The 25,748-nt window shown below is 43.6% G+C and overlaps 2 protein-coding genes across 2 annotated transcripts in view; both read right to left on the reverse strand.

Annotated features, from left to right (window-relative positions):
* Window positions 1-2,554, reverse strand: part of Actn2 (actinin alpha 2) — a 71,500-nt gene extending 68,946 nt beyond the window's left edge. The window contains exon 1 of the mRNA XM_027409451.2: window positions 2,429-2,554. Within this exon, the coding sequence (XP_027265252.1) occupies window positions 2,429-2,554 (126 nt within the window). The remainder of the gene's footprint in view (window positions 1-2,428) is intronic.
* A 12,115-nt stretch (window positions 2,555-14,669) lies between these two features.
* On the reverse strand, window positions 14,670-15,191 carry LOC100763697 (40S ribosomal protein S24-like). The gene has a single exon (XM_035441500.1). It carries the CDS (start codon window positions 15,174-15,176, stop codon window positions 14,784-14,786), a length of 393 nt encoding a protein of 130 aa, XP_035297391.1. The 5' UTR covers window positions 15,177-15,191; the 3' UTR covers window positions 14,670-14,783.
* Window positions 15,192-25,748: the final 10,557 nt, after the last annotated feature.

Here is a 25,748-nt window from a genome sequence, read left to right on the forward strand (position 1 = left end):
CCTCATGGACCCAATACCCCCTCACAGATAAGGTGGGTATGCCAGCACACACATCTTAAATTCAACAACTCTTGAGTGACCTTTAAAAAAAGCACTCTACTGTTCCTGAGGCCTTCTGCGGCAATGCATTCCACAGGGGGGGTGGGGGGAGGGACAGGGATTACCACAGTCCCAAGCCTCTGAACTGTGGGTATAATTAGGCACCACATCCATTAGTGTGCCACCAACGTCATCTAGAGCCACCAGCATCTGTTGACAGATCACATACCCGGCATATCACTGAAATGGCAAGTGCAGAGACGGTGGCCCACAATAGAAACAATGGCATCTTGTCCACTCCTGGTTCCAACAGTGGCTCATAGGACAAATATAGAGGCCATTTCTCTGGCTGCACTGAGCTCATGGTCCCACAGAGTTTCACTGACTGCAGCAGGTTCTCTACCAAAAGTGGAAAAGTCTGTGTGCACATCGGTTCAGGTCTGTGTTCTGAACAAGTCAGGGCTTTGCTTTCCCTAGCATTCCCAACACCTAAGCTATCTTTTTTTTTCTCTTTTCCTTTTTTTCCAGTGTATTCCAGGCTAGCCTCCAACTTGCAGCAATCCTCCTGGCTCAATCCCTTGTGTGCTGGGATTATGGGCATGTGACACCACATTTAGCTCCATATATCTTAAGGGCGAATATGATGATTGTTTTATACTTTTTGTAATTGTTTTGAAGTGGGTCAGGTAATATTTCAGCTTTTGAATAACATATTTCAAGTGATATTACAATTGTAATAACAGGCCACACAGGAATCCTAAAACTAAAACCAAAATTTTGGACAATAACACTCATACAAAAATATCATAAATACATTTTTAAATTAAATATGTCAAAAGCATTAAGTATATGGCCTCAGAAAATGGCAATGCACTGCATTTTCCTAGAATCAACAAAAACTTATGGAATCAGACTCCAGCTTTCAGAAATGATGGGTAGTCTCCTTGTTCCATCACTAAGCTGTGTCATTTATTGTTCCTCATAAGAAATGACCAATCTTCAAAACAAAAACATAGAAGCTGGGTTCTTTTTTAAGCAATGAAAAATGTAATCAAGCTTGCTGAGAAAATTAAAAAAGGAAATGAGATGTTCATTGCTAGAATTAAAGCCACTTTTCAACTTCTTACCAAATGATCACACACCAACACATCCAGATGGCACAAGTATAACCCTCAAGGCCATGAGCCTCCCTCTCAGGAGCTCTTTAACTAGACTCAATTTCTAGATGTATGGGTCTCAATCCCTTGTTTCCAAGAAAGGGAGCGATGACAGATACCTCAGGAAATGAGGTGGGGGTGGAAAGGCAGCATCGTCGGTGCTTTAAAGCAATAGTGTGAACAGAATTGTTACTGGGAATTTAAGAGAGAAATAGACAAGAAAAGAGAAATACTTATGTTAAAGTCGTGCTTGGTTATTTGATAATTACCCAAGCATGAGGCCTTGTCCCATCTTTCTCACACCACTGGGAGAAATGGCACAGAGATTTCCAACACTAAACACTCACTTTGCACATTGTCACACTAAGTATCTACTTCAAAGTAGGCTCATAGGAGGGAAATCCACTTTCCTCATGCCCAGAAAAAAAAATAAGAAGAGTAGGCATGAGGCACTGTCTTGGGAAACTGACTTTTGTCACAATGCTGGGTTATTCTGTTGTCTTGCCTAACTATCCATGCGCTGTGCTTAGCCAGATCAAGGTGGAACTTAGTCTCCTGGTGAGTGTCCCCTATTTATTTTAGCCAAGAGGATCAAGAAGAAACCCTGAAGTAGTAGAATGTTCTATTAGGCCCCAGGGAGCACTAACCAGGATGGAGAGGAAGCTCTTAGAAGCTGGCTACCTCCTTCTTCCCTGTGTGCTTACCTCAATGAACTATAAATAGAGTGTGAAATGATCATTACTTTGTGGGTGAATGTCTAGGGTTCTACAGTATCCCTCTATAAGGAGCCCAACATGTTTAATAAATGAGTCTACAACCACTCTTTGGGCCAGACCAATGGAACTTTGGAAAGAGTGGGTTTTCATTTTGTGTCTTAGTGGGGAGACAGGCTTGGGACAAATGATGACAGCAGGGCCTGTCACAGAACAACTTTAGGCCAAGGTCATAGATGAGAGCAGACCTGAGAATCTCAGATTCTAGTCTAACAAAAGCTTTTGAACATCATTTGTTTTCTGACTTATGTTAACTTACACACACACACACACACACACACACACACCGGGTGTCCTGCCTGCCCCTGGATGTGCTGTCCTTTCTGATGGGGCGGGTTGGGGTGGGGGGCTGGGAGAACCACAGCACCTCCACCAGGGGGCCTCTTCTAGTGGCCACAGCCGGCGACACCCCCACCCCATGGGACTGGGACACAGACACGCGTGGGGGACCCTGCTGACCTTCCTCTGCTGTTTTTCCCAGGCCGGGTCGAGGAGCAGGTCTCGGTCCCACTCCTCCTCCTGGATCATGTACTCATCCTCGTCGTAGACGTAGTTGTACTGCACTCCGGGCTCTATCTGGTTCATGGCGCTGGGCGGCTGGGAAGCGAGAGCTGCGAGAGGGATGGACAGACAGACGGAAGATGGATGGCTGAGTAGTTGGATGGATGGATGATGGATGGAGAGGCGGCGGGCTGTAGTGACCTTCGCGCAGTTCCTGGGGCGGCACGCCTGGGCGCAGAGTCTCCGGCAAAGCACCAGCACGCCGGCAAGCAGCGCCCGGCGGATTAATAGCCCACTGAGAGTCACGTGCAATAGGCCCCGCCCACTCCCCCGCTTCCAGCACGTGCGGTTGGCTGGCAGGATAGCCCCGCTCCGGGTCCCGCCGCCTTGACTCCGCCCACCCCTGTTCCCTGTTGGCTCCCAGAGACGACCTAGAGGCACCTCGGACAGCAACCTGGAGTGAGAGAGAGAGAGAGAGAGGGGCGGGGGAAAGAGAACTGGGGAGATGACACCTGTGGACCTAGTCCCACCTCGTGCAGCACACCCGCGGGTTCCAGAGACCCGCCGCAAAGTCATGTTTTCCGTGTCTACACGAGTTAGCTGAAAAATCTCCCTCCTCCTTCCTCCTCTTCATCCCCCTTCCCCTTCCCTCCTCTCTCTCTCTTCTCTGTGTATGTCTCTCTGTACACATCTCTCTCTCCCATCCCCTCCCCTCCATTACTTCTGCCCACTCCTCCCTTTCCTCCCCCTCTGTTCGTGTCTCTCCCTTCTTCTCTTTCCCTCTGATTTAGTTCTTTCTGCCTCTCCTTCACTCCCTGTTCCCCCTCTTCCTCTTCCTCCAAAGCTCCCTGTTCCTTTCTTCTTTCTCCTTTCTCTATTCATCTTTCCCTTTGCTAACCCTCAGTCCTCTCTCCCCCATTTCCATCCTTTCTTCCCTCCTTTAAAGGCTCCTGAATACCCTGTTTCTTGCCTTCCCACCTTCATCTGCAGGACTCAAAGCAAAAAACTTGAACCAACTATATCAGAATGTCAGGAACCAAGCCAAAGCAGGAAGTGTCCAGCACTCACCTGCCAGCCATCAATTAAGAGAACTGACAATGACCGACTGGTGTAAGTTTCTCCTTACATTTCCATTTCTCCCTGCCGTGCTGCACTTGTGCCCTCTCATCTACAAGTCCTGCTTAGCTGTTCCCCATGAATTATGCCACCCAAGGAAGCAAAGCCAAGAGCCATGGGACAGGAAGGCTGAAACTTCACATCAATCATGTATTAACCACCTGCTATATAGAAGCTGAATACAGCTTAGGTCTGCCCAGTAATACAGACTATCTGAGAGGGTAGGTGCCTCTAGTCAAGTTTACATCCTGATTTAGTAAGCGTTGCCAGCAGATGCTACAGGATTGTTAGTGACTGAAGTCTACAAATTTGCTGCCATGTTGCAAGAGGAAGTGTGTTTACCTGGAATTGCCAAGTTCTTTAGAAGTCCGACATCTACCTTTTTGCAGAAAAACTTAAGCAATCAGCAAATGCATTGCATTAGTGTTTTAAAAACCACTCTCACCCGAGACAAGCTTGGATTTTGCCTGTTGTTGGTTGCTCTCTTCAGTAATGTCATCACATGTGGCACAGACTGGTCTCGAACTGGCTGTGTAGCCAAGAATGGTGTTGAACTCTTGAATACTGATATCACCGACATGTACCACCACATCTGGTATATGTGAGGCTGGGGATCAAATCTAGGGCTTTGTATACACTAACCAAGTGCTGCTCTACAAATTGAGATATCTCTCCAGTCCCTACTTTTACATTTTAAAGATTGCTTTAGATTAAAACCAACTCTCTGAACAGGCTTCTCAAGATACTACAGTGCTTGCCTTTGAAAATTAACCAGAGACTTCAGATTCCAGATCAAGAGAAATACACAGCACCAAACTTGAAAAAGCTGACACCTGGATGAAAAATGAGGGGAAGCAGAGGTGGTGCTCAAGGTAAGGAACTACAGTAATCACCAAAAATCAGGAAATAAATAATAAATAAAAGCAGTGATGGCCTAAGCTTCCTGCCTGGGGAAAGTTTTCAAGGGAACACAGGCAGAGCTCAGTGCTTTCCCTAAAGGAGGAGGGCTGGCAATTGGAGTATAGAAGGTTACTAGGAATTTTTAGACCAATTACAGAGAGGGAGTTGGGGAGACAGAAATTCTGGGGATTTACAGAGTTCCCTAGAGTTCAATCAGTGACCACATGGGAGGAAAATATCTGCGACCAAGGCAAGAAATCCCCAGAAAGGGCCAGAAGGAATGAGTACTGGAGTTCACAAAAAGCCTATGGTAACAGTTTCTGCTTTACTTACCCAGAGTGGAAAATCTCACATCACAGAGCATCAGAGAACTCAGAAGTGGGAATAAATCGGTTCTTGATTAAACATACTGGCCTGCCTGAAAAACCTGAAAGAAAGAAAAAAATAGTAAAGAACAAAATGGTTTCTAGGGGGTTAACCATATCCCCAAGCAAAACACACACACACAAAATCTATAGCTTTTCTTTCTTTTTTTGTTTTTCAAGAAAATGTTTCTCTGTGTAACCCTGGCTGTTTTGGAACATGCTCTGTAGAGCAGGCCGGCCTCGAACTCACAGAGATCTGCCATCCTCTGCCTCCCAGGTGTTGGGATTAAAGGTGTATAGCACCACCACCCGGCTAAAAATATCTCTAGTATTTAAATACAATTGGGATTCATCAAGGTGAGGTGGGACTGGTGAGTAGAGGCCAGTGGACACTCTGCTAGCAAGCCCAAGGTTCAGTCCCCAGGACCATAAAAACTAATTTAAAAAGAACCCACTTGTATTACAGACTGAATACAACCAGAAAACTGAAGAAGAGGGAGTGTTTTCCGAGTTGCTCTGTAAGGTATCCAATGAAGCATAAGAAAAGAAAACTCCAGATCTGAAGAATACTTATGTGTTGGTGGTGGAAATGTAAAACTTCAGCTACGATGGAAATCAGTATGGAGGTTTCTCAGAAAAATGAAAAATAGATCTACCATATGACCCAACTATCCCACTTCTGGGTGTACATTTGAAAAACTCCACGTCAACATGTTACAGAGACATTTGAACATCAGAAAGGCACATTGCATGATTTCTCTACTTTGTGGATCCCAGATTGCACATAAATCCATAAAACCATGTGTACATATAGGCAGTGAAACTGCCTAGGGGAATGATGGGGACTAGTGAGAGGGGAACAAGGCAAAGGGGAGACTAGGGAATTATGGGGTGAATAAGCTCAAAGTACAATATATACTTGCATGAAAATGCCCTTATATAACCCAGCACTGAATATAATGCACATGCATGTCCCTATATAGCTCAATACTGTATATAATGCAAATATATACCCTTGTATAACTTAGTATTGTATATAGTACATATATATGTCCAAGGTTCTTCAGGAAAATCAGTTGCAAAAAATTTTAACAGAGTTTTTGTAAATTGGATCCATGATCATCAAATGGATTTGTTTCATAAAAGTATGAGTTTAATATCTTAAAAATCAATAAATGTCTACAGCCATACCACCCTGAACATTCTGATCTTGTGTGATCTCAGAAACTAAGCAGGATTGGGCCTGGTTAGTATTTGGATGGGAGACAGCCTGGGCATACCAGTGCTGTAGGCTTGAAAAAAACCAACAAATTTAATCTGCTATACAGGATAATCAAGAAAAAGCATATGACCATCTCTATAGATAGAAAAAATGAGCAAAAGAAAAACACAACTCCTAGGAAACTAGGAATAAAGTTTCTACTTTCTGAGCACAACAAAGAGACTCTTACCAAGAATAACAACAACAAACCCTTAACACTAACAGGCCTACCTGTTGCCAGCTTCTAGTCAACCTTACACTGGAGGCTCTAGACAACCAGGCAGAAGAAAAAGCAGTCATTTACAGTGGAAAGGAACAATAAAACTGTGATACTGTGGTCTTTTATGTAGAACAGCTGGTGGACTCTCCAAAGAATCTACTGGAACTAACTAAGCTGACTTCTCAGAGGTATAAGATGCAAACAAGCTCAATACACAAAAAATCAATTGTATTGCATCTCTAGCTCAGATGCTTCGCCAGCAAAACCCACCAAACAATTAAAATAAAAACAAAACAAAAAACCTATAATCTTATACAATTTCTTCCAGACAACAGCTTTCCAACTCATTCTGGAGACCAGCATCACCTTTGCACCTAAACCAAGAACAGTCTCAAGAAAGAGGTCCATAGACCAAGTACCCTCATCAACAGACATGAAGAAATCTACAAAGAGATGTGAGCAAACTGAACCCAGTAATGTGCAAAGAGAATTTTAAATCTTGCAAATCTTATTTCCAACAGAAGACTTGTATCCAACATATAGCTGGCACAGGCACACGTTTGTGATGCAGCACTTAGGAGGCAGAGGCAGGGGGATTGGCTGTAAATCTGAGGCCAAGCTATCTACCAAATGAGGCCTGGAGCAGCCAGAGCTATATGAAGAGTGGGAAAAACCAAATATGTAAGAAATCCTCGAAATGCAACAGTAGAGAAACAATAGGTCTAATATACGGGCCTAGAAAAGACAGCGCTCTAACATTCTAACAGGGACTCAGTGGCAGCAGTAATCAAATGCAAATTCTCACACACTGTGGTGGGAGTTTAAAATGATACAACAGGGTCATGAAATGGCTCAGCACATAAGAGCACTTGCCACCCAAGCCTGATGGCCCAAGTCCAAGTCCAAAAATAACCACATGAGAAGCAAGATACAGTAGTGTCCACCTGTAGTCCCAGCAGTCCTACAGTGAGATGGAGACAGAATCAGCTGGAAGTTCAGCTATGCATCTCAGCAGAAACAAGAGAGACCCTTCGCCCAAAATAGTGAAAGAAGAGAACTCCTGAAAATGTGTCTTACCTCTTCATGTGGGCACACACGCACACACACACACACACACACACACACACACACACACACACACACACACACACACACAAATAAATAAATAAATAAATAAATGTAATAAAAGTTTTTAAAGAAAACGTTTGGGAGTGGCAGATGTGTTCATCATCTTGTTATACTGATGGTTTCACGGGTGCATATGTATGTCAAAATTTAACAGATCGTACATTTTAGTTATGCAGAGTTCATTTTGCACTGATTATATCTCAACAAAGCTGCTGAAAAACTCTCTGTTTCTCTGTTACCCTAACAATTAGGATGGGCTCAGCACTCACAGATGGTGGTTCTTTCAGTATGCCTTACAAATTCCAATGTTTAATATTCTGTCCGTGGTTAAAGCTTCTAGAGCCTTCTCTAATATGACTCCAAACGATGTCACTCACCTCCATACTCCAAAAGCATTTGATATCTGTAATCAGAGCTCTTAGAGCAAAAGCCTGGACTCCAGCTTGCCACCCCAAACCAGGTGTGGGCCAAAGGCATTGGATCTCCTGGAGCTGGAGTCACAGGCAGTTGCAAACCACCTACAGTGGGTGCTGGGACTGAACTCAGGGAGTTCTTGAAGAGCAGCAAGTGCTCTGAACTGTCAGGCCATCCCTCCAGTCTCAGGACACAGTGTTGTTTGTTTGTTTTTAACTAATAAGTATAGTTGACACATATTGAACACTAATTTTGTGCCATGTGCTCCTGGGAATGTTTTGGATGTTAACTAATTTAATTTTAATTTCACAATAGCCTTCTATTTGCAATAGGATAATCACCTCCAGTTACACAGGAGAGATATCAAACAGAAATTAAGCGATTTACCCACCATTGTCCCAACTAGTAGTTGGGATATTTAATCTTGGTTATCAACTTGACCAGATGCCTAGACAATCTGGAAAGCCCACTTCTGCTATGTGAACAGATTAGCATGCGGCCCCAAAAGTGGGTGGGGAGGCTGCATCATCCAATAGTCTAGGACCAGAATGGAAGGGAAAAGGACAAGATTAGGGGTGTCTATGCATGTGCACACTTGATCCTTGAGCTGCTTTGTTTTCTTTTTCTTTTTTGTTTTTTGAGATTGTCACATGTGGGTGTCAGACTCCAGGTTCTCCAACCTTGGAACATGGACTCACATCAGTGGCTCTCTAGGGGCTTCCAGAACTTAGCCTCTGACTAGGACTGCACCATTGGTCTCTCTAGGTGAGTTCCTTCAGTTGAGCTGCTGCCTTCCCCCGCCCATAATCCTGCAAGCAGCCATTCAGTCTCTGGCCATATGGACCTCTCTCACAGTGGTTGATATTTTATTGACTCTGTTTCTATGGAGAATCCTAACTGATACAGTTGATAAACCTAGAACTTGACCCCAAGGCTGTTGTTAGTCACTGCTAAGGAGCCTTGTGACAGAGAAATGGAAGTCACATCTGCATTTCCATAGGTATACCTATAAGGATTCAGGCATTCTGCTGGCCTGCCCCCGTCACCTGGCAGAATGCACTCAAGCAGTACCCTGGTCAGCCCAGGGTTCCATGGAGTCTGCACGCAGGTGCAAAGGACTCCTTTAAAAGAAAGACCCGGCCCACTTAACTGTCTTTTTGTCTGCTCATCTCTTTCTGCTCTCTTCTCTTTCCTGCTCTCCTCTCTTTCCTGCTGTTCCCCTGGGGAAGACTGGACTTTTCCTTTCTCCCTCTTCTCTCCTGTCCTCTCTCTGTGTCTCTGTGTCTCTTCACCTCTTTTCTCTTCCCTTCCCCCTTCCATCTCTGTTCCCAGTTGGCCAACACCTACCCCTCCCTTCGCTCCCTTTCCCAATAAACTCCATGTGAGTTTGTTGAGTTTTGTGGTTCGTGCTTCATCAGCCAAAGCAACAGAAAAACAATAACATCTCCAAGCCATTTTTTTATTTAGGTCAACTGCCAAGCCAACTCCTAGGGTGGTGAAAAAAAATCCCATGATTGGGTTGGCAAAATGGCTCTGAGGCAAAGGCATCTGGTGCCAAGCCTGATGACTTATGTTTGATACCCAGGATCCCCATGATAAAAGGAGAACCAACTTTTGCAGGTTGTCTTTTGACCTCAACATATGTGTGCACACACAGAGAGAAAAGAAATAAATAAAAATTTAATTAAAAATTTAATTCCATGATTGAAGAATTGCAATGTCTCCTTACTCCTCTGAAATACCCCTTAATGTGTGCACAAATCTTAATTTCAGCCTCTTCTTCCACTATCTCTAGCCCCACTCTTGTCTCTCCTGGGTCCTCCCAGCCCCCTTTCTCGATTTTCTCTGCATTGCCCTTTGCAGTTCTCTTTCCTAAGAGAAACTTTAGGAGCCACTGACTTATTCTTTCTTCTTTAGGATGCACATATTTAGGACATGTTGTAACAGCTTTCAGATGCAGGGAAATTGAGGAATTGAAGAGTTGTTGGAGGCTATCAATATACACACATTTCTCTCTTCTAGCTGTGACACAATAATGTAAGCAGCTTCATCAAGCTCCTGCTGTCTTGACTCCCTCTGCCCTCCATGAAGGACTGTACCTCGAACTGTGTGCTTCCTTAAAACAAACAAAAAACAGATTGACTGGGTCTGGTGAGATGGTTCAGTGGTTAAGAACACTTACCTTTCATCTCTAGGACCTGAGTTCAGTTCCCAGCACCCCTATCAGATAACTATAACTCTAGGTCCATGCAATCCAACAGCTCCTGTGGGCATTTGCATGTATTTCTGCGTGCACGCAGGCACACACATACATACACACACACAACCTTTAAGGTAGGGTTAGGGATATGCTCAGAACTTAAGAGCACTTGTTGCTCTTTGCAGAGGACCTGAATTCAATTCCCAGTTTTCACATGGTGGCTCCTTATGGGTTGAACACTAGAGTAAGAAGGATATATGGGTTACCTCATTTAACACCTGCTGCCACCTCAGAGGAAGGAGCTATGGCTCCTAGTTTATAAAGACAGTAAACTGACACTGGGAGGAGTTTTGGACATGACATGCCCCAAATCACTCTGATCAAACATGAAATAGATTATTATAAACCCCACATCCACAGTCAAGAGCCATGGCATATTACTGTCTTATTTTTTTCAAGACACATTTCCTGTGTATACAGTTTTGTTTTGGTTTTCTTTTCTTTTCTTTTTGATTTTTCAAGACAGGGTTTCTCTCTGTAACAGCACTGACTGTCCCGGATCTTGCTCTGTAGACACAGAGCTCTTTTGCTCTCAAACAGAGATCCACCTGTCCCTGCCTCCTAAGTACTGGGATTAAAGGTGTGCAGGTACAAAACCAGTACCTGGCTGAGTGAGTTTTTTTTTGGGGGGGGGGCTTATTTTTCTATAATGTGGTTCTACACAATTTTTTAAATTTTAAACGTAATTTTTATTGATTCTTCGGGAATTTCACACCATGCACACTAGTCCCACTCATTTCCAAGTCCCTCCATATCTACCCTTCACCCTATAGCATCCCCCTCAAAGGAAAACTTAAAAAATAAATTTTAAAAAATACAAATAAGAGTATTAATTAAACAAAAAAGACCCAAAGACAAACAAGCAAACAAAAAAACACTTTGCTCCATCCTTCCTGCCTCGCCATCACCTCTTCATTCATCTTAGTGGCACTGGGAGGTGAGGTGTGTCACACAGTAGACCCTTTTGTCCAAACGACTTTACTTCAAATGTTCATTGTGTAGTGTGTTGTTGGTCAGGTTCAAGGCCTCTGGTACACCATCAATACTGGACCCTCACCAAAATTCCTCTCAGATATTTTGCTGTTGCCCCAAGTCATGGAGATCCTGCAGCTATGGTTCCACAGAACCAGGCCCTTCACATGCTCCAGCAGGTCATAGATGGGGTAGATGTTGGGATGTACCCTGGATGTGTGCCTGAGTGGTAGCTAAGTTGGTCAGTCTGGGCTGCTGAGACCACCCCCCACCTCAGGTGAGGCTCAGAGACTACTCTTCCACACCTGTGGTGAGTGGTGGGGCCAGCTTTCCCAAGTGTGGGGGCCAGCTCTCCTATGAGAGGGGTGGGGCCAGCAGCTCTCCTTGGGCCAGTGAAGGGTGGGGTCAGCTCAGCACAGTCCTCACGCTTCAACATATGGCTCAACACGTGGTTCCAAAGGGCTCCTGTGGTGACATGGGCAACAGACATCAACACAGACTGTGGTTGTGGCAGGGCCACAGACCCAGACATGGCCCTTGGCAGCAGCCCTTGCCCAGACATCACCATGGCCCTAGCTTGGCAAGAAGGCCTCCCACATTATTCTGCTTCTTATAGCCCTAAGCTCTTCAGATCTGCCTCTCTCCACAGAACATGAACCATCCTGCCTCTCTCTCTTTCTCCCATGCTCCACCATATATTGACTCACCATAATGGTGCTGTAGATTTTCTTCCCCACCCAAGGCAAGTGACCCCAGAGGCAGGTGGGTGAGTGGCCTTTATCTGCCAGGTCCTCCCATATAATTTTTGTAAAGGATACTTTTACTACCCTCTCCAAATTTCAATGGTCTCCTTTGGCTCAAAAACTCCAGGAAATCTTAAACCAACCCCCCAAAAATATAGCAAATGTTCATGTGTAAGGGGTCAATTAAGGAATCTATAGAAAATCTCTAAACTTAGACATCAATGACTTAGAAATAAAAAGCCAATTACAAAACTTATTTTGTGTGTATGGTCACACATGAACATATGTATCACTCATATAATCACTTGATTAGATCCATCAAGTCTGGCATATTAGCTCATGTCTGTAAAGGAAGCACTTGGAAGGCTGGTGCTGGAGGACTGCCATTATTCAAGATCAACCTAGTCTGCATAGTGAGTTCTAGGCCAGCCTGAGCCACAGAATGAGACCTTGTCTTAAAAAAGAAAGATAAAGAAGGGGGAAGCTAAAATGAAGTAAAGAAGAGGAGGAGGGAGAAAAAGAGGGAGTAACGAAAGAAGGGAGAGGTAATAAAATTTTATCCGACTATAAAAAGTCTGTATTTCTGTATTTGGAAGAAAACATTCCAAACTCATCAACAAACCATGGGGAGTAAGTGGGAGTGGATATGGGGTGGATAGATTCCGGGCTTTTGCCATTGATTTCAAACAGTCTTTACTATTGTTTTTTTTGTTTTTTGTTTTTTTTTCTGTTTCTAACACAGGTTGCATTTATACTAAATGGCAACATCTCTTCCTCCATCTGTGTCACTGCCAGCTCCGAGAACAATGCTTTATCAAGAACTGAACACAGCATCTATCTGAGTAGTTCAAGTTTGCATTTGATGTTTCATCCACCCACAGAGGCTTCTATTGAACTTGCAGTCGCTTAAGACACCTGGGTCCTTTTCCCAAAGCCAGAAAGAGCGTGGGTAAAGTAACAAAAGATAAAACCAATCCAATTGTTATTACTTACTGCTGAGAACAACCTTAAAACAACAGGAAATCCTTGACATTTCCGTAGCCTTTGCTATGTCAACCCACCTTCTCTTTTCTGTTGCTGATGTTTATAATTTTCTTGAGTTGCTTTTGGGTTCACAGCCCCCCTTTAAAAGGTGAGAAAACATAGGCGGGTGGAGTGCAGACCTGATTTTAATTGCTCTTTGGAGATGCTTTAATTTGTTTTTTTTTTCTATAATTGTATACATAGATGGAATACTTGCCCCATCTTACAAGTATTCAATGTTAACAGAGACTTATGACTGCTTCTGGAATTTTTCTATAAATATTCAGGCATAAATATTATTTTTGTAAAACTTAAATGTGGTTAAATAATAGTCACTATTATGCAATTTTCTTTTGGGATATGACTGTGTATTGGATATCATTCTATGTCATCCCATATGGGTCATTAGGGTTTGTGAAATGCGCCACATGGGCTTACGTGCTTGAACAATTGGTCCCCAGCTGATGCCATTTGCAGAAAACTTAGGCGGTAGAGTCTCACTAGAGGAGGTGAGTCACTTGAAGGCTATAGCACATCCCCACTTCCAGCCCTGTGGCTCTGCTGCCAGCAAGCCAGATTCCAAGCTATTGTCACAATGCCTTCCCCACCAAGATAGACTGCTATTCCAAGAGCCCACAGAGCAGAATAAATCCTTTCTCCCTTTAGTTGCTTCTGTCGGGTACTTTATCACCAAGATGGGAAGAGCAGCTAAAACGCAAGTCACTCTTTCTATAAGCAATACTGTTTCAGTACTGTTGACATTTTCTGTGCCCATTGGCCTTTGTGTGGATAGAGAAAGGGATAAGAACAGTGGTGACAGAGAAGAGAAAAGAAGGAATTACAGTTTCTCCTGAAGTTTCACAAGATAGGGAGTTTCCAAAGTCCATCTGATCAAAAGGTGTGTTCCGAAGTCTCTATCCTTGTTTGCTCTTCTGTTGCTGTGTTAAGCTCACAACCAGAAGAAACTCAGGAAAAAGGGGTTTATTTGGTGTACACTTCTGATCACAGTCCATCACTGAAGGAAGCCAGACCAGGAACTACGGAGGAATGCTACTTAGTGACTCCTTCCCTGGCTCATGTTATACAGCTCAGGCCTATCTGCCTAGGAATGGCACCACCCACAGTGGGCTGGGCCCTCCTGCATCAATTTGCAATCAAGAAAATGCCCCACAGACCTGCCTACAGAGCTTCTCTCTTCCCAAATTGTGTCAACTTAACAAAGGTTAGCCATCAGAGTCTCCTATGCCTAGATAGCCATTTGAACCAAGAGATTTTATACAAAGGATGTTGCCATTGTTTCTGCAGATGACCTTAGCACATGAGCAAGGCCCTATGCCAGATACTCCCAGGCAGAAGTCTCCTCCATTTGCTCAGTCCATCCAGGTACTAGTTCCATGTCCTGGGCTCCTACATTTCTTGTATTCTCCAACTACTTCCACCAAAGCTTTTGGACTCTTCATCTCTATCTGACTCTGTTCCCTTGGTTTTCCATTTTGGCAAACTTAAATATCTGTAGAGGAGTCTTTGTCCTTGCTGTAGTTGCCCAAGATCCCCCCTGACCAGGTAGCTAGAAGAGTAGCTTGTTCCTCTAGGCTTGGGGCTAGATGGCATGCACCATTAAATTACCCATTCAAAAAGATCTGTATTCATTACTGTCCTATTGCCATGATAAATACCACAACCAAGGCAACTTATCAACCAAGGCAACTTATTTAGGAATGTGGTTCCAGAGGGATAAGAGTCCATTATGGCAGCAAGCAGTAGGCATGGCAGCAGGAACAAAGCTGAGTTCACATCTTTTTTTTTTTTTTTTCACATGGACATTTGGTTTATTTGTCCTCTCAGAAATCTGCACACCACAGCAGATCAAGTTACCGTAGATCTACTCCTTTGGCTGTATCCAATCTCCACTCACTTTTTGCCAGCACCAACATTGGCCTTTGCAGTCCCCCTGACCTTCTTCATTCTGTTCTTGCGTTCCTTTCGTTGTTTTCGTGATGTCTTTTTCTTCTCATAAAGGCCATGCCTTGCATGTCTGTGCTTGGGCTCGTTCTTCTTTGCATAATCTAGAGAATCATAGATCATGCCGAAGCCAGTTGTTTTGACGCCACCAAAGTGGGTTCTGAATCTGAACACAAAGATGACATCTGGTGTGGTTTTGCACACTTTGGCTAGCTTTTCCTGAATGTGTGTCTTTAGTACTGTTGTATTCCCAGGGTGAAGGACATCAATGACTATCTGTTTCCTCTGAAGCAGAAGGTTAGTCATGAACTTCCCGGTCCGGATCGTTACTGTGTCATTCATGGTGGCTACGGTGCCTGAGCTGCAAAGGAGGAGAGAGTTCACATCTTGAATTGCAAATGCAAAGCTGAAAGCAAACTAGTAATGGCATGAGAGGCTTTTAATCTCATAGCCTGCTCTTAGTGACATACTTTCTGTAGCAGGACTGTACCTCCTAAACCTTTCCCAATGATACCACCAACTTACCAAGTTTTCAAATTCCTGAGACTATGGGAATTACCTCTCATTGAAGCCACCACACCATCCATTTGTGCCAATTGCTTTATTTGAACAATGTCTGAGATAGACATGGTGGGTAATTTGCTTGTCTGTTTAGCTGTTAGATAATGGGATTTTGTTTAGGTTTTTATAAAGTGAAAAATATAGGTTGGTGAAATGCAGGAAGTCAGAAGGTAAAGAACTGAGCATAATGCCATAAAAAGAGGAAGCAAGGGAAGAGGTCAAAGCCCTGTACCTAGCCTCACAAGATGTTTAAGAGGGGAGTTTCTGAGAAAAGCATCTGCATGTAACTTCTGTGGATGCCATAGGGTACTCTACAGAAGCCCAGATGACCAAGGTCAATTGCTCAGCAGGCTTTTTTTTTTGTGCAGTCAAAAGACCCAGTGAACATAATACATATGAATCTGCTTCTATGCAACATGGCGTACTGTTTCACAGTGAACCATTTTTTCTGTAAGTGAAAGTACACTCTAAAATAGCAAACAAAATTCATGGAGTAAGAAATACATAAACCAGGAACATTGTCACTTATTATCAAGTGTAATATTTAGTATGTAATTGTATGTTCTACTCTTAACATTATTGATAACACAGTTACATTATTTATAACAGTATTTACAACAATATCACTATAACAATGTGTTAGGCTAAGATCCTACAATGGCTATTATATTACTAGGCTATATTAATTTTTTTAGCTCTGTTATGATCTCATTGGGCCACCATAGGATATATGATCCATTGTTGGCTGGACTATCATTAAGTGGTACATACCTGTATTTTGTAAGTTTGACTAGAACATGGGTAGTAACTAGAATAATTCAAAACATCGTTGGAGGATGGTGAAGAGGGTAGAGGGAAGGAAGTGGGCCTGAGTGACATTTGGAAGGCAGAAGAAATGGATGTTTTGATTGATTCTATGCAGGTGTAGGAAAAAAAGAAAGGTCTCTAGGCTTCCTTCTAAATTCCTGACATGTCCAGTGGGTGGATGCATAATTCCCTGAGATGATGAGGGGGGAAGGAGCTCACACAGAGGTATGCAGAAGGGTTGGGGGAGTCAGAGAATGGTGATTGTAGACATCTTCAACTGTTGCACGCTATGTTAAGAAGCCTGCTCCTTTTCAGTGTGCAAGCACACAGAGGGAGTATTTTCTCATCAGGGACACAAAACCTGAGAAAAACAACTTAAGGGGAAAGGGGCTTATTAGGACTCATGATTTAAAAGAGAATTTCATCATAGGAAAGGCATGACAGTGTGACTCATGTTTGTAGCAGCAGGAACATGAAGCTACCTGTCTACACCTTAGCAGACCTGAAAGCAGAAAGCAGAAGCATAGCTGAGCCTATAAACCTCAATGTCCACCGCCTACAAATCCACTTCCTCCTGGTAGGCCTAACCTACTAAAGATTCTATAATCTCCCAAAACAAGCACCACCATCCAAGGACCATATGATCAAACATGAACCTCTGGGGATATTTCACATCCAAGCTGTGGCCAATCCAGTTTTAACCAGGAAAGCAATTGGGCTAGAAGGAAGGATTGATTCGGGGAGTATCTGACCTGGTGGATGAGATTGATCATTGAGTACAGGCTGCTTAGGCATGCTCACATACCTAAACTGCATGCACAGGCCACACTTGTCACTGGTGGATATTAGAAACTGCCATTACTTGCTCTAAGTATAAACAGAATATATGGACCTACTGAAGGCTAGCTGTTTCTCTCTCTCTCTTTTTTTTAAAGATTTTTATTTATTTATTATGTATACAGTCCTGTGCCTACATGCCAGCAGAGGGCACCAGATCTCATTCAAGGTGGTTGTGAGCCAACATGTAGTTGCTGGGAATTGAAATCAGGACCTCTGGAAGAACAGCCAGTGCTCTTAACCGCTGAGCCATTTCTCCAGCCCCTAGCTGTTTCTCTTAGTAGGAGGTCTGAAATTTTACTTTTCTGTGTGAGTGACTGCATGTATGTATGTATGTATGTATGTATGTATGTATGTATGTATGTGTATATGTATGTATATATGCTACACATGTGCCTAGTGTTCTCACAGATAGGAAGGGGGTTTTAGATTCCTTCAAACTGGAGTTACAGATGGTTGGGTGCTGAGAACCGAACCCAGGTCCTCTGCAAAAGCAGCAAGTGCTCTTAACTACTTGAGCCATCTCTCCAGCCCCCGTTTCTGGTTTGTTGTCATTGCTTGACAGAGGATCTTAGATATACAAAACTAGCTTCAAAATACATGTGCAGCTGAGTGCTGGTATTACAGGCATTGTGTCACCACATCCAGTTCAGAAGTGTTGGGGATCAAGCCCAAGGCTTCCTGCATGCCAGGCAAGCACTGTACTACTCCCTGAGCCCTCTCCTTAGTCTTTTTGTCTATCTTTTTTTTTTAACTGTGGTATTGAGTAATAGATTTTCATTATTCTTATTACATTTGTATACAGATATGCTGGCTCTCTGGGAAATGATAAAACTGTTAGCAACTTTTATTTCCTTTTTCCAAGAGAGATCCTCAAACACATCTTTCAAATACCAGTTACACTGTGTGTTGCTTTCTGAGTCTCTTCTTAAGAACCTGAGATTTTAAATGGAAAGAAGCTGGGCAGTAAAGGAAGTCTGGAGAACACTGAAGGGCTAATAAAGGTCCCTCTGGGGAGATCTGGCAATAATAAACAGATAGATAAGATGATTCGGGTTTGTAGTGGTTGTCCTAGTGACAGAAAGCCATGTTCTAAGTCCCCCTATTGTTTAATCCTTAAGATAGTTCAGCTGAAAATATGACAAGCACTCAGAACTAAAAGGTTTGATAGAATCTGAGGACCCTTCTAGCAGCAGACAGGTACATTCCCATTTGAAATCTAACTTTATTTTTAAGTATAAAATTATACATTTTATGCATAGCAATATAATTTGTGTATTAAATAATGCTATAATAGGATGATAGAATATATCTTAAAACAGAAGAAAAAAAGAAAAATGCAGGTTACAAAACTCCCCCTCTAATAACAGATTTTTTTTAAATCACTGTTTCTAAGTGGGTCAAAGTGACAAATATATCCAGTGACTAGTCATGTCTAATTCCTGTTGCATTAACAGCTGGTGGAATTAAAAAGAACACCCAACTCTCATAGTCACTGCTTCAAAGGATAACACTTGTTGCGCTCTTTCGGAAACTCTAAAATGGTTCTAACTACTTCAATACACAGAAAGTTGAGTTCATATCCCCAGAATAGGGAGAGGGAGGGGGAGGAAGCAACGACAGAGTCAAAACTAGAAAAATGCTCACCCAATGTCTTTTCCCAAGACCCATGTGTACTTTTCCCTGTACCCTGCCCTTCCCCGTCACCTACTATCACCCTCCCGCAGAGTCCTCTGTAAATTGTACTTTATCCACATCTACAGTGTTTTATACAGCATAGGCTAGGATCCACATGTGCGGGAGAACATGCAGTCCTCTTTTTTCTGAGTTTGGGTCACCTCATTGAATATTATATTTTGCACTTTGTGCTTGGGTTAACTGCCTTAGGTCCAAAGTTCTCCAAGAGCCAAGCAGCCTATTTTTGCCATCCACTAACTTTCAGTGTTAGAAAGCAAAATATTTGCTACTTTTCCTATCTTTGGGATAAAACAGCTAACAGAAACAATTTAGGGAAAAGGTTTATTTTAGTTCATAGCTTCAAAGCAAGGAAGATGTAGCTGCACTCATGGCAGGAGTGGCTCAGGAGGTATGGCACAGGACCCCCAGGCTGCTAGCCCCTCGCAGGGGACCAGGAAGAAGAGAAAGATCCTGCTGTAACTGGGACCAAGCAGCCTCCCAAAAGAGCACTACAATCTAAGGGCCAAGTGAGCCTGTGTAGGATGTTTCACATTGCAAACACAGCCGAGCTATAACTTTTAGATTATATCCGGAATCTTCGGACACATCCAGCTCTGTCACTGTGAAGATAAAGATCCTGAGGTTGAGTACTTAAGGTGTCTCCTCAGCTCTAGCCATTACCAGGGTTGGGGAGAGGCAGGATTTGGTGGTAGAAGAGAACTGACATCAGAGCCAGGCTGGTTCGGGCTCTGGTCCTTCTGGTGGTGAGATTTCAGACAGCTTTTGGTACCACCCTGGGCTAGACCTGCAGAAAATGTAAATCCAGGCTTGGAAAATCTCTTGATTTCCAAAATGCTACTTGAAGCTCCAGCATCCTGCAAGCATTTTGTGAGGATTAATGTTATCTGACCTTTTCTAAAAATAATCCATTCATTCATTTTGTGTGTGTGTGTTGGGGAGACAGAGAGAGAGGCAGAGAGAACACATGCAGATGTCAGAGGAAATTTTCTGGGGATTGGTTCTCTCCTTCCATTGTATGGGTTCTGGGGATCAAAGTAAGGTTGTCAAGCTTGACTGTGAGTGCCTTTACTCACTGAGTGACTCACCAGTCCAAGTGGAGGCCAGAGGTCAATTGTGTAAATAGATTCTCTCTTCCTATCGTGTGGGTCCTGGGAATCAGGTCCATCTGGCTTGGCAAGTGTCTTTACAGGCTGAACCATCAGCACAGCCCCCACCTACTTTTGAGATTCACACTTTGCAAATATTTTTCCTATTTGCTGGCTTAGCTTCTCTGTGCCTTTTACAGAACAAAGGTGCTTAAATTTTAATGAAGCCCAACTTATTTTTTTCTTCAGTTGTTTACAATTGTGATGATCTATCTAAAAAGCCAATATAACCTAGATTTTCTCCTACTGTATCTTCTAGAAGTTTTACAGTTTAATGTTTTATTCTTAAATATTTGCTATATTTCATTTTTGTTAACATTCAGCAGGATTTCCCATATTAATTTCTTTTTAGCATTTTATACTCTGTGTTACTCTCTGGAAATCAGGCTTTTTATCTCATGTTGAGTCTGGCATGATTTTTCATTACTTTCCTGTAGCTCTTTCTTTGGTAGCAAACTACTATAGCATCTGCATTGTTGGCTGCTACTGGTGGTGACTTCTCCAGTCATTAGCATATTATGCAATTAGTAAGTGATTACACTTTCCTCATTTACAAATGGGAAGAGCTCAGGCCCTGAGATATATACACACACTCACTCAGTGTGTGTCTGACTCCAGGAAGCCAGCACAGCTGAGAAGCTGTGAAGACTCATCCAGGGTCCCTGGGATGCAGCCCTCAAAGAAAGCACAGTGTTCCCAGAGAGTTTGCGCTGGTCTTATGCTATTAATGAAGCTGCCCTCAGCCTTTTTCAGACTAACACATATGGTGACAGGTGGAGGGCCTACAAATAGCCTTGGCCTGAGAATGGAAAAAATGATAAGCCATGGCCAAGCCTTCAAAGTGACTTCATGACAGGAATGCAAGAGGCAGCAGACACAGGGCTGCAGAGCAGTAGGCGTCCTGTGGAGCAGAGAGTTCTCTGGGCTGCACCTACCCTCAAGCCTTCCCATCACTGAGATAGACAATCCCAAGATGTGAGTTATGGGGTGTTGAGTCCAGTGTGTCTTATGAATATACTTCTTCAAAGTAACACGTTCCTAAGTCCCTGTGGTGCCACCAAAATTGGTCACTCTCTTCCTTCCTTCCTTTCTTTTGGGGGGGGATTATCAAGACAGGGTTTCTCTGTGTAGCTTTGGAGCCTGTCCTGGAACTAGCTCTTGTAGACCAGGCTGGTCTTGAACTCACAGAGATTCGTCTGCCTCTGCCTCCCGAGTGCTGGGATTAAAGACGTGCACCACCAACACCTGGCTCTTTCTTTCTTTTTCTTTTTTGAAACAGTGTTTTACTGTTAGAGTTCACATATTAGGCTAGACTGACAGGCTGGTGAGACCTGGGGAGCCATCTATCCTTTCCTCCTCAGCTCTGGGATTATAAGTACAGACCACCACGCTCAGGTAGCTTTTTGTTTTGTTTTGTCCATTTATTTATTTATTTATTTTATTTACTTATTTATTTGCTTGTGTGTGTGTGTGTGTGTGTGTGTGTGTGTGTGTGTGTGTGTGTGTTTTCTGGGGATCAAACTCAAGGAGGTCAGGCTTGGTGACAAGTGTCTTTCCCACTGAGTTATTCTTCCAGTTCCACCAAGATTTTGAACGTGGGTTGTGGGGGTAGAACTCGGGTCCTCATACTTGCAAGACAAGTACTAAACCTACTGTGTCCCCTCCCCATCCCCAAATGAAACACTTTGAACAGGATATTTCCTGGGATAACCAGCCTGGCTGCTTTAGAGCTGGGATCTGAGGCTACAGGCCCTGGAGGAGAACAACTTGGTCCACCTGTTAGCCTGCTCATGTTACCTGAAGGCTGGGTGAGGGGAAGGGAAAGGGGATTTAGGAGCCCTGGGTTTAAATCCTAGCTCCACTTTTCGACTCATTGAACACTTCTGGCATTTGGATTTCCTCATTTTTAAAATTGGGATATGATCTGGCTTTACAGGCAAGGTGACTGTGAGTGATTAACCAATGAAAACAAAACATCTGGCACTGTCTCCTCAGCAGGAAGAAGAGCTGAATACAAGCCCCACCCCTCCTCCTGCTTAGCCTTGCTCTAGTGTCCTCACAACTAAGTCTGTCTTTATGTGATTAGACCACATGATACCAAAGCCCGATTCTCTTCTGAAGTCCATCACATTAGTCGTTGTCTGTGGCAAAGTTTGTCAAACCTGAGCATAAGGTAGAATCGCCTGGAAAAGAGGAAGCAAGTTTGTTAAATCATATGTGGAGATCTTCCTGCGTGTGCCCGAATATGTGTAAGGGCCCACACATGTGAGTGGGTACACATGCGTGGCAGTGCACACACATGTGGAGGCCAGAGGTCAATCTCTTGTTCTTCAGGAGCAGTCTACAGTTTTGCTATTTATTTATTTTTATTAGTGTTTGTGGGTATGATGTGGGCATTTAAAGGTCAGAGGAAACTTTGTAAAGTTGGTTCTCTCCTTCCACCTTTGTGTGGGTTCCTGGCATTGAACTTAGGCCATCAGGCTTGCACAGTATACCCCACCGAGTCATCTTGCTGGCCATGTCCACACCTGGCTTTTATATGTGTGGAGGCTGGAGAGTCCAACTTGGGTCCTTCTGTTTGTATGGCAAACACTTTACCAACTGAACCATCATCCAGCCCCAAATTGAGCACTTGTGTCAAGTTTCCAATATGGTCCATACTCCTGTCTTGGAATCTGCCTTGGGAGCCAGTAGATTTGGGGAGAAAACTAATCAAAGGAGGATGGCTTTGGGTACTTACTGCTGTTCCAGGCATCCTTTGTGTGCAACTGGTGGAAGACTACAGCTCCTTCCCTCCGTCCCAGTGACACAGGATGCGCTGCTTTGATAACCAACAACCTCAAGTCTCCCTTCCACACCCAGGGCCTTACTCTATGGCCAGGCTTCTCTGGAACTCACTTTATATCCCCGGCTATACCTTCCTGCCTTCCTGTCCTGAATGCACCCTTCCCCATCTCACCCTTAAAACCCTTAGTCATTAAATCCTTAAAGTAAGACATTCTTTATTTTTATTTTGCACTGAGTTCTGGCAATTAGGTAGCTGGTCCTATTGGTAGCTTTAGCTGTTAAAACAAAACAAACAACAGCAAAACAACCCTTAAGGTAAATGAGAAAATGTTATTTTCAAAAGGATCCTTAAACATGACTAAGAACCTTCAAGTTACTTCTGCACCCAAAGAAACCCACTTCCTTAGAAATTTTTTTTTTAGTCACCAGAGTCTTAGCTATCTGCTAATCAACTAGACCAAGGCCTGGATGAAAACAGGACAGAGTATGATCTAGTTTCTCTCTCTCTCTCTCTCTCTCTCTCTCTCTCTCTCTCTCTCTCTCTCTCTCCACCTTAAATCCTGGGCCCATCTTCCTTCAGGTCCTCAGCCAACAATGCCTGAGCAGGCTTTTCTCAGGATTTCTAGCAGAGATGTCTGCATTTTAAAACAGAATACCCCCAAGAAGGAAGCAACAGTATTACACTTGAAGGTGGAGGGCTTTGCCCCCTAACTCACTAAATATAAAACACTCTTCACCCAGCTGCTCTCTTGCCCTGCTCCAATCCTGTCCTTAAGAGGTTAGAGCCTCAGTGCTTAACCTGGAAACACACCAAGGAAGACTCTCGCAGCACAGCTATGCTGACGTGAGTAGTCAAGATTGGAGACTCTTACCAACAATCTGAAGACATCCATATCTTTTTTTAGGATGGGTTTTCCTACTCTGGCACACCTCTCTGGTTTGTTTTCCCTTCAGTCAGAGCTGATAATAGCACTTGGTTTCATATAGCCCTGGGGTTGTGAGTGTCGACAGCATAGGGAAATATGAAGCCCAAATGCATTTGTATTTCTTCATCCCAGTCGTTGGCATTTCACATATGGAAACAGGCAACCTAGACAAGTTTTACCAAAAGGATATAAGGGACAGGAAATGCATGAGCTATTACTGGTAAGATTCATTAGATGGAACAAAGAAGAATCCAATATGATAGGCAAGGGTCACCAGGACACACTCACTGAGAGCTAGTGAGTCTGCTAGTGTGGGGGATCCTGGTTCTAGTCAAGACTGCCAGAATGATGGGTGTCAGCACACTGGAGAGAAAAAAAATGTTAGCTTTCACCCACCATGGAGAAACCACTACAAAAGTAACAAGTGATGGAACCCTCTTTCTCCACAGTTCCACAGTTTGCCTACAGGAGACAGTAACTGGAGTAGGAGACCCCCTTCCCTGGGATGCTTCACAGCCACAAGCCAGAAAGTTGTCATCATCCTTCTGTAAAGTCCTTGAAGTAAATAGTGTTCCTTGGGGCTGGGCAGCCCTAAAGATAGGCTGTGGTCCCTAAGGACCTGAAGCAAATAGTGTGCCCTGGGGCTGTGTAGTCCTAAAGAGAGTCTGCAGTCCCTAAGGACCTACAGTTGGAGGATCTTAGGCAGATCTGTCATGGAGCTTCTGTCTCCTTTCTAAAAGCTGCTACAGGTCATTGCCAAGAATTAACACATGTTGGAGCTGGAGAGATGGCTCAGCTGTTAAGACCACTTGTTACTCTTCCAGAGGACCTGGGTTTAATTCCCAGTAACCACATGGTGACTCACAACCATCTGTAACTTACCTATTCTGGCCTCTGTGGGCAACATGCATGAAAGTGCTCTCTCTCTCTCTCTCTCTCTCTCTCTCTCTCTCTCTTTCTCTCTCTCTCCACACACACACACACACACACACACACACACACACACACACACACATATTGCATGATCATCTTGGCAAGACTATGGAAGGACTCCATGAGCCAAGAACTAACATGGCAGCAGGAGCACAGAGTGGCCCCATAGTCAGGAAGCAGAGAGATAAAATAGCTTGTTTTCTCTTTTCTTCCCTTTTTATTCAGTCCAGGACTCCAGCTCATGGGCTAATGCTGCCCATGTTCGAGATAGGTCTTCCTTCCTCAGTTAAATATCTCTGGAAATGCTTTCGCATACACATACAAAGAGGTGTGTCTCCTAGGTGACGTCAAACCCAGTCAAGTTCACAATGAAAATTAACTATCATGAAGAACAAAAATTATCTTGGCTGACTTTAGTTCCCTTAGTAGTCACTTACTGTCAGCCTCAGCCACTAAACTAATGTTTTTATGACTGTGCAGAAACACCTTTGGAATGTACCACTTAGCAGAACACTAACTTCCACCATTTTTTTTTTTTTTTTTTTTTTTTTTTGCTTTGAGTCAGGGTCTCACTATGTAGCTCTGTCTGACCTGGAACTCACTGTGTAGACCAGGCTGTTCTCGAAATCACAGAATCTGCTGCTTCCCAAGTACTGGGATTAAAGGCTTGCACCACTACATCAATGTAACTTTCACCAATCTTAAAGCTAAGAATTCAACCAGATAGCATCTGAAATCTATGGGAGTAACTGGGGAGAGGAAGGTGTCACAAGCTTACAGCTGACAACTGAAGAGAACCACAGGCTTGTGGGACTAAGCACTTAAGCATCGGGTCTGTGCTAACTTTGGTTGGCATCTGAACAGCATGGGCTTATGGGGCAATATAGTCTTTGCTTTTCTTATTGCTGTGACAAAGCACTTGACAAAAGCAACTTCAGAAAGAAGAGCTTATTTTTAACTCACGCAGACCATCACAGTAAGGAAGTCATGGTGCCAGAGCCTGAGGCAGCTGGTCACATTGCTCCTACAGCCAGGAACCATACAGAGAGGGATGCTGGTGCTCCACCTGCTTTCTTCTTTTTGTCTTTAGTCCAGACCCAGGCCAATGGGAAGGTGCCACTCACAGCTATGAGGGGTCTTCCCACCTGGTTAACCTCACTTAGATAATTTTTCATGGCCTTTCTTAGAGACTTGTCTCCCAAGTATGTCTAGATTCTGTT

This window comes from Cricetulus griseus, chromosome 3 (genome assembly GCF_003668045.3).
Source record: "Cricetulus griseus strain 17A/GY chromosome 3, alternate assembly CriGri-PICRH-1.0, whole genome shotgun sequence".
Classification (NCBI taxonomy): Eukaryota; Metazoa; Chordata; class Mammalia; order Rodentia; family Cricetidae; genus Cricetulus; species Cricetulus griseus.

What these genes read in the sequence shown, in the direction of transcription:
- LOC100763697 (XM_035441500.1), bottom strand. Translation starts at nt 15,176, where the DNA reads ATGAATGACACAGTAACGATCCGGACCGGGAAGTTCATGACTAACCTT.